The 8508-nt window shown below is 59.1% G+C and overlaps 2 protein-coding genes across 2 annotated transcripts; both read left to right on the forward strand.

Moving 5' to 3' along the window:
- Positions 1 to 354: 354 nt before the first annotated feature.
- On the forward strand, positions 355 to 1740 carry IRGC (immunity related GTPase cinema; the record flags this gene model as incomplete). The annotated part of the gene is made up of 1 exon (XM_081106992.1): positions 355 to 1740. One exon carries the CDS (start codon positions 355 to 357, stop codon positions 1738 to 1740), a length of 1386 nt encoding a protein of 461 aa, XP_080963118.1.
- A 3278-nt stretch (positions 1741 to 5018) lies between these two features.
- On the forward strand, positions 5019 to 7314 carry LOC308530622 (interferon-inducible GTPase 5-like; the record flags this gene model as incomplete). The annotated part of the gene is made up of 2 exons (XM_081107331.1): positions 5019 to 5607; positions 6674 to 7314. The coding sequence occupies 2 exons, from the start codon at positions 5019 to 5021 to the stop codon at positions 7312 to 7314; spliced, it is 1230 nt and encodes a 409-aa protein (XP_080963457.1).
- Positions 7315 to 8508: the final 1194 nt, after the last annotated feature.

Raw genomic sequence — 8508 nt, forward strand, 5'->3', positions numbered from 1 at the left:
GACCCCTCAGCGCCTCAGGAGGCAGGCCAGCCATTGTGCCCGGGACCCCGAGAAGCCAACAGGGTCAGAGAGGTGCCTCATTTTGCCCCGGGGCGCACAGCAAGTTAGTGGCAGAGATGGGATGTGAACCTGGGCCTGCCGGACTCCAAGGGCCCTGATTCCTTTCCAAAATGTGCCCCGGGGAGTTTGGGAAGGAAAGGGCCATGGAGGGCCCCAGAGACGTCCTTCACATGCTCCGTCTCTCTCTCCCTGCCCCGCGCAAGGCCCAGAAGGCAAAAGGCTCCCTTCTCCCCCAGACGCCAACGACCTCTGGTCTGTGCCTGTCTCATCCCTGCGCCCTCTGAACTGGTCACCATGGCTACTTCCAAGTGCCCCGGGGAGGAGGAGACCACCATCCTCATGGCCAAAGAAGAGCTGGAGGCCCTGCGCACCGCCTTCGAGTCCGGCGACATCCCCCAGGCCGCCTCCCGCCTCCGGGAGCTGCTGGCCTCCTCGGAGAGCACCCGCCTGGAGGTGGGGGTCACAGGCGAGTCGGGCGCTGGCAAGTCGTCCCTCATCAACGCCCTCCGTGGCCTGGGGGCCGAGGACCCCGGCGCAGCGCTCACGGGCGTCGTGGAGACCACGATGCAGCCCTCATCCTACCCGCACCCGCAGTTTCCTGACGTGACCCTGTGGGACCTGCCCGGGGCCGGCTGTCCAGGCTGCCCCGCCGACAAGTACCTGAAGCAGGTGGACTTCGGCCGCTACGACTTCTTCCTGCTGGTCTCCCCCCGCCGCTGCGGGGCCGTGGAGGCCCGCCTGGCCTCCGAGATCCTGCGCCAGGGCAAGAAGTTCTACTTCGTGCGCACCAAGGTGGACGAGGACCTGGCGGCCACCCGCAGCCAGCGGCCCTCGGGCTTCAGCGAGTCCATGGTCCTCCAGGAGATCCGCGACCACTGCACCGAGCGGCTGCGCGCCGCGGGGGTGACCGACCCCCGCATCTTCCTCGTGTCCAACCTCTGGCCCGTCCGCTACGACTTCCCGCTGCTCCTGTCCACCTGGGAGCACGACCTGCCCGCCCACCGGCGCCACGCCGGCCTGCTGTCGCTGCCCGACATCTCGCTGGAGGCCCTGCAGAGGAAGAAGGACATGCTCCAGGAGCAGGTGCTCAAGACGGCCCTGGTGTCGGGCGTCATCCAGGCCCTGCCCGTGCCGGGGCTGGCGGCCGCCTACGACGACGCCCTGCTCATCCGCTCGCTGCGTGGCTACCACCGCAGCTTTGGCCTGGACGAAGACTCGCTGGCCAAGCTGGCCGAGCAGGTGGGCAAACAGGCCGGCGACCTGCGCTCGGTCATCCGCTCGCCGCTGGCCAACGAGGTCTCACCGGAGACCGTCCTGCGGCTCTACTCGCAGTCGTCCGACGGCGCCATGCGGGTGGCCCGGGCCTTTGAGAGGGGCATCCCCGTGTTCGGGACGCTGGTGGCCGGCGGCATCAGCTTTGGCACCGTCTACACCATGCTCCAGGGCTGCCTCAACGAGATGGCCGAGGACGCCCAGCGGGTGCGCATCAAGGCCCTGGAGGAGGAGGAGGAGTCGCAGCCCGAGGTCAGCTTGGACGCGGCCGGCGACAATGGCGTGGAGAAGTGCGGGGTCGGGGAGGCAGGAGGTGAGGAAGCCCCGCTGTCCACCCGCCGGAAGCTGGGCCTCCTCCTCAAGTACATTCTAGACAGCTGGAAGAAGCGTGACTTGGAAGAGAAGTGAACGTGCAGCCCCCGACCCCCGCCTCGCCCACAAACCCAACCTTAACAAAGCCAACCAACCAAACGCAAAGGCCAGTGTGGTGACTGGGGCTGCGCTGCTGGCGGGGGTGGGGCCGGCTCGGAGGGAGGCACAGGGCCGGCCATCTTGGTGGGGCAGGGTAAGACGGAAGCAGGGGGGCCCCGAGTGGAAGAGGGATTCACTCAACTGGGACAGGAATTGATCCTGCGGGGAGAGAAGTTCGAGGTATGGGTGGTGGGCCAAGGGCTCCTTGGTGGTCTCTCTCCCCGGTCCCGAACTGGCCAAGGGGGATTGGTGGGGTGACAGGGCAGCCCAGCCTGGGTGCAAGACAAAGCCAGCTGTCGACCTACGTGGGTGGCTGAGCGGGGATCAGTGCCCACTAAGGCACTTATTTTAGTTGCAATGCCATCTCCCTTTCTGAGAACCCCAGTGTCCTAAAGGCCCCCTCCGGAGGGGGGAGGGGCAGCCAATCCGAGCCCAGGATTGGCACAATGGTGCCTAGCAACCGGGTTAAGCAGAGGTGGGCAGATGGACAGCCTGGGCCTGTGAGTGATGGTGGGCCGGGTGGCCAGCAGAGGGCGCCACATGGCCCCTGGGCTGGCCTTGGTGCAGAGGTGGTGAGAGCGGGGCAGGCGGTTTCTCTGAGCATCAAAGGAGAGAGAATGGTCGTTCCAGAAAGATGGCGTGTGTCTGAGTGTGACTGTGTTGATAAGCATGCTGGTGTGCTGACTGGGAGGAATCCTGACGAGTCCCCATGATATGGATGCCATGTGTCTAAGGTAGAGAGTAGTTTGCTGAGACTGGGGGGTTGCCTGTCTGCATGGTGTGTGTGTGTGTGTGTGTGTGTGTGTGTGTGTGTGTGTGTGTGTGAATACTGGGATTGTGCTGAAAGGCTGTGGTCTGAATGACGGTGACTGTGTTGGGATCTGAAAGCTGCATGTGGCTGTGAGTGACAGAAAACGTGCACACACGTGGGTGAGCATCTCTTGCGTCTGGACCAGGCACCCAGTGAAACCAAACTCTTTGGCTGATTCAAGGATCACGATTAAAACTCAGGAACTCGCAGGCTGGGGTTGTGGATGGGTGGCTTGCCCGGGGCTTCTGTGGGCTTAGACCAGGGTCAGGTTTAGATGCAGAAACTCACAGGGGGCTCTGAGGCTGGGTGCAGGGAGCTGGCTCACTCCCAGGTGCTCACAAATACTCCCTGTAGATTTCCCAGGAGCTGGTGATGGTTCTTGCCTCCTTTGGGGGCCTCAAATGACCCCTAACCCTAGGAAACAGCTCCTGACTCAGAGGGTCCACTTTGACCTGGACGATTAAAGGGGGTGCTGATGCTCTTGGCTGAAGAGTGCTCTGCTTTGCAAATGGGTTCCTCTTTTCCCAGAGGCCTCCCATTCATTGGCTTTGCCGGGACTACTGGGGTTCACATGGGTCTTGCTGCACCAAAAAGGGTGTGTGGGATCACGGTAGGGAAATCCCAGATCCCAGATGTGTAAGACAGATACTCCTTTCCAAATCCATTCTCAGCGCACAGCCCACAGCTTATACCTGGGGCCCTTAGACACCACCCTAAACAGGACTCACTGGCCCCAGTGGCGGGGATGGAAAGGTGGGCATGAGTAGTGAGTGCTCTCTCCACATTGGGCCTAAGATTGAGATCGAAAGGGTCACTTTTGTCTCCAACTAGTCACCATGTCCCGGCCCTTCTGCCTTCATCTCTCCATTCCCCATCTCCCATCTAACCCCCTTAGGCCCTGTTCCAGCTCAGGTCTCACCTCTCCACCCAGTTCCTGCCCCAGCCCCTGCCTTGCCTCATCTCCCAGGCTCTAGACTCAGTCCCCATAGGCCACGGGACTCTAATGTCCACAGCAGACTTCCCTCTCCACTGCTCAAGCCCTTCCCATGGCTACCCACAGATAAAGATCAAGCTCAGCCTGACGTTCCAAGCCCCTCCCAAGCTGGCCCCTGCCTGAACCTCGGCAGCAGTAAGACCCCGGGCCTTCCTGAAACAGCCGAGCTGGGAGGCTCTGAGGAGTCATCTCTCCATTCCACAGGTGAGGAAGCTGACACCCACCCTCGCAGGTGTAGGAAATAAAGGCAGCGGAGGGGGCATGACTTGCTGAGTGTCACCTGACAAGTCCCTGGCGTGGCAGCGTCTAGACCAGTGATGGCGAACCTATGACACGCGAACTCATTTTTTTGGTTGATTTTTCTTTGTTAAATGGCATTTAAATATATAAAATAAATATCAAAAATATAAAGTCTTTGTTTTACTATGGTTGCAAATATCAAAAAATTTCTATATGTGACACGGCACCAGAGTTAAGTTAGGGTTTTTCAAAATGCTGACACGCCGAGCTCAAAAGGTTCGCCATCACTGGTCTAGACGCAGTCATGCAATTCCACGTCAGCGTGGGCAGCCCCTGTCCATCCCAGAGTGAGGACTCCAAGCCGAGAGGCAGATCCGGGTGTGCCTAAGGGCACTGTGGCTCCTGAGCAGATGAGCACTTAGAAGCCAGGCCGTGAGGCGGGCAATGTTTCCACAAATGCACCAGATCCCTTGGGTCTCTTTTCCTGGTGTTGGAACTGCAGCACCCGAAGAGGTCCTGGCACACAGGGGGTGCTGAATCACGGGGAAACACATAAGGGGAAAAAGCGCCAGTGGCGTGTCCCATGTCCTGGCTCTGGTATAAGCTGTAAGGCATTTTGCAAGGGACTTCTACCTCCCTGAGCGTGTTTCCTCCTCTGTAAAATGCGGACTTCATGAAATGAGGCCTATGGTTAGGACAGTGGCTGGACCAGAGTGAACATTAAATACACTATTAGCGATGATGAGGGTTCCAGCTCTTAATCACTGACGTATACTGAGCGCAGGGCCTGGTGCCCGGTTATTTAAGAACTGGAATTCTAGGACCAGAAGACCCAAGTCCCATTCCCACCCCGACACACTGGCTGGAGGCCTTGGGCAAGTGTGCTCTCCTCTCACTGCTGAATGTGGATCGTAAGGGGGTTGATCTCCTTTTTTTGGCTCTTGAGTAGTTTATGAAACCCTGCAGCAGGGCAGTGATGAATAAAGCACTTAGCACTGGGCCTATTAGCACCACGTCACACTCAGTACTATTACTGGGGGTGCCGCCAATGTCTTGGGCTTGCTGAGGGCTGGAGAGAAGAGAGGGCAACTCAGGGTGAACACACTCCCTTACCTGTCCTGCCAAAGGTCATCAAGTCCCAAAGACGTGGAACTGGGGGTCAGGCAGCCCATGGCAAACCAAATCTTCCAGTTCAACATCTCGGAGCTGTCAAAGGACACCGGGGCTCTGAAGGAGACCTTCGAGGCGGGGAACCTGCCAGCAGTGGCCGCCAAGTTGCAGGCCACACTCCACTCGCTGGAGGACGTCAGGCTGGACATCGGCGTTACAGGGGCAATAGGCTCAGGCAAGTCGACCTTTGTCAACGCCATCCGGGGGCTGGGAGATGAGGACCCCAAGTCGGCCGGCACGGGTGTGGTAGAAATGACCGTGGAGCCCACGCCATACCCGCACCCCAAGTACTTCAACATCATCATCTGGGACCTGCCAGGCATAGACGCGCCCACTTTCCAGGCTGACGAATACCTCCAGCGGGTGCTGGTGGACCGTTACGACTTCTTCATCATCATCACCCCAGACAGCTTCACCGCCCGCCACGCCCAGCTGGCCCGCGGGCTCCTGCAGCAGGGCAAGGGCTTCTACTTCGTCCGCTCCAAGGTGGACGTGGACCTCGCAGCCTCGCGCAGCCGCCGCCCCAGCACCTTCTCCGAGCCGAGGGTGCTCAGGCAGATCCGGGAGGACTGCTGGCAGCGGCTGGAAGGTGAGGTGCCCTCTCTGGGGGGCCCGGGGGTGGATGGATCCTTGGGGGATTGCCCCCCTCTTCCCCTTCATTTTCCAGCTGAGATTCAGTGGGAAACAGGTCACCTAAGGTCACACTTGGAGGCTGAACAAGGGCTCACAGTGCAATGCTGCCAGCTGTGCCGTGTGCTGGTCTCAGCCCACCAATACCCAACAAGGGGACGGACAAGCCCTCCCGGTTCTTGCGAAGGCGGATGCTTGCCCTTCAGCAACAGCCATCGGGAACATTGGAAGGGCACAGGTCTACTACTCACAGGGCTGGGAATCACACAGCAGACCTGGGACCGCACAGCGGGGTCGCAGAGGAACAAAGGCCTGGGTGCTGCTTTTACTGGGGTTGAGGGCAGGGGCCTAGGGTTCTGGTGTTACTCTACTGGTGAATTTAAACTGTAAGAGCAGGAATTTAAAGCTCAGGAAGAGAAAACAAGTAGCCCAAGTGGGGAGATATTGAAATCCACCAAGTTCTCTAACACAAAGGGGGCGGGGGGGCAGCTTGGTTCCTGGGGCTGGCCAGCCTGTTTATTCCAGACAGCCCTCTTTGAAATGGATGCCTCCTCAATCAAAGCTTAAGTCAGGCACTTACACTCCATTTCCTGAGTTGGCACTTCTCAGTCACAGGTGACAGAGACCCCATCACGTGCATTAAGGAAGAAAATAACATGTATTGGCTTGTGTGCTAGCTATCAAGCACGCAGTGCCAACGCCATGCACCCGTGCAGATGCTGGCACCTAACGTTCACTGCGGGCTCAGCACAGGCCACACACCATTTTCATGAACTCAGTTCACTACCTTAGGAAGTAGGTAAAATGATCACCTTATTTTACAGACCAGAGAGGTTTGGTAACTTGCTCAAGGCCACACAGGTAGCAAGGCTCCTATCTGAACTCAGGCAGCCTGGCTCCAGGGCCCACACTCCTAAGCCACAGGCTGTGCAGACTCCTGGCAAGTGCTTGAGCCCAGGTAGCGGTCAGGGCACCACGGCTGCTCTGGTGTGGAGAACACTGAACGGCGCTCTTGCCTCCTGCAGCGGAGGGCCTGCAGGACCCCAAGGTCTTCCTGCTGTCCATGTTTGAGCTGGGCAAGTACGACTTCGGCCTGCTGGAGGAATCGATGGTGACGGGAGTGGAGAGCCACAAGCAGCACGCACTCCTGGTGGCCCTGCCCAACCTCTCCGAGGCCATCCTAGAGAAGAAGGCGTCCTCGCTGCGGCAGCACATCTGGTTGGTGGCCACAGTGGCCTGTGGCATCAACTCAAGTCCTGTGCCAGGAGTACAGGATGTGGCGTGTGACCTCTACCGGCTCATCCACGCCCTAGAAGGCTACTACCACAGCTTCGGCCTGGACGAGGACTCCCTCGTGAGGCTGGCTGCGCAGACGGGCCAGCCCCTGCACAGATTACTGGAGGCGATACAGGGCCCGAAGGCCCCGGTCACCAAGGAGCTGGTGGTGGACATGCTGGGTCAGGCCTCCAGGGATGCCTCTGCTTTCACCCAGGAGCTCCTCAATGTGCCTGTCCTGGGCGCCCTGGCCACCTGCGGCATCTCCTTTGCCACTGTCTACCAGATGCTCCGCTTGTCCCTGGACGTGGCGGTCGAGGATGCCCACATGCTGATACAGACCTTCCGACACATCACTGAGAACAGGCTCTCAGAGAATTCCAACCAATAATCCCAGCCCCCAGCCCAGGCCAGCTGGAGGTGGAAGAAAGGGCTGGGAGGCACAGGCTCTGTCTGTCTCCAGGCTGGGTGGTGTGGGAAGAAAATCAAGGTCCGACTCTCCTGACTCAGTCCGTGTGCTGTCTTGTGTTCTTGTGCCCTGGGTCTTATGCCCTCTCGGGCCATTGCCCCCTCCCCGCTTCCCCACTCTGCAACCCCCATCAACCAGCAGTCCCCCTAGGAAGCAGGGGGAGGGGAGGGGCCATGGGACAAGAGCCCAGTTGTCTACCTGGAGAAGGCCGCTAGGAGTGCCTGTGCGGGTTGGGGTGGTGGGCAAAGGATGCAAACGCATTTCTGTAAGAGGGAGAGAATGTCATGGCTCTGACGGGCCCTAGGGAGCAGTAAGGGAGATCAGCAAGCGGCAAGGCCAGAGCCTGCTCTGGCTTCACACCTCCCAGACTTCAGCCCTCCCTTGAGGGCTGCAGAGTCCCCACTTCTGGCCAGACCTTGCCTGGCCTGAGTGCCTTCTTCACTGCCCCACACCCTTCGGCTGTGCTTTTTCTTGACTCCGGATTCCCACGACATGGACATCAGGACTCTCTGGGTCCGCCCGAGGGTAGGGGAAGGGAAGCCAGGGAGGCAAAGAAGTGGCCTGGGGCAGTGGGAGACATTTTAATAACAGGAACAAACCTGAGGGACCATTTTTTAAAGCGTAGATGAGGTTTATAGGGAAAGGAAACCACCATATTTAACCAACAGTAGGCATCACGTGCCAGGGTCAGGTCTGAGTATTTGAACGAGGGCAGAACTGGCTAACCCACGAGGAAGTGCTATATTTAACCAACTGCACCTACTGAGGCACATGCTCTGTTGTTAACCATGTGTTAAGCCAGGCATTGTACGCAGGCATTTCACCAAAGGCAGGCACTGCCTTCAAGTGGGAGCAGAAGACACAAGGGCAGCCAGTGAATTTTCCGCAACAGAGACGAGGCCTGATGGCGCCCAGGAAACAACCCTGCATCTAGGGGCTCCCCCTTAACTGAAACTGGTCTTCACCTACTCCCAGCAAGTCTGTGACCGATACTGAATGAGTCGCAGTAGGAAGTTCATTCAGGCCACAGTGGGTGACCGAGGATAATCTGCCCGCAGGGGCTGGGACCCAAACGTGCCCTGCTCCAGGCCAGCGTGCTGGGGAGAAAGGAGGAGC

This window comes from Myotis nattereri (genome assembly GCF_964212035.1).
Source record: "Myotis nattereri genome assembly, chromosome: 15".
Lineage (NCBI taxonomy): Eukaryota > Metazoa > Chordata > Mammalia > Chiroptera > Vespertilionidae > Myotis > Myotis nattereri.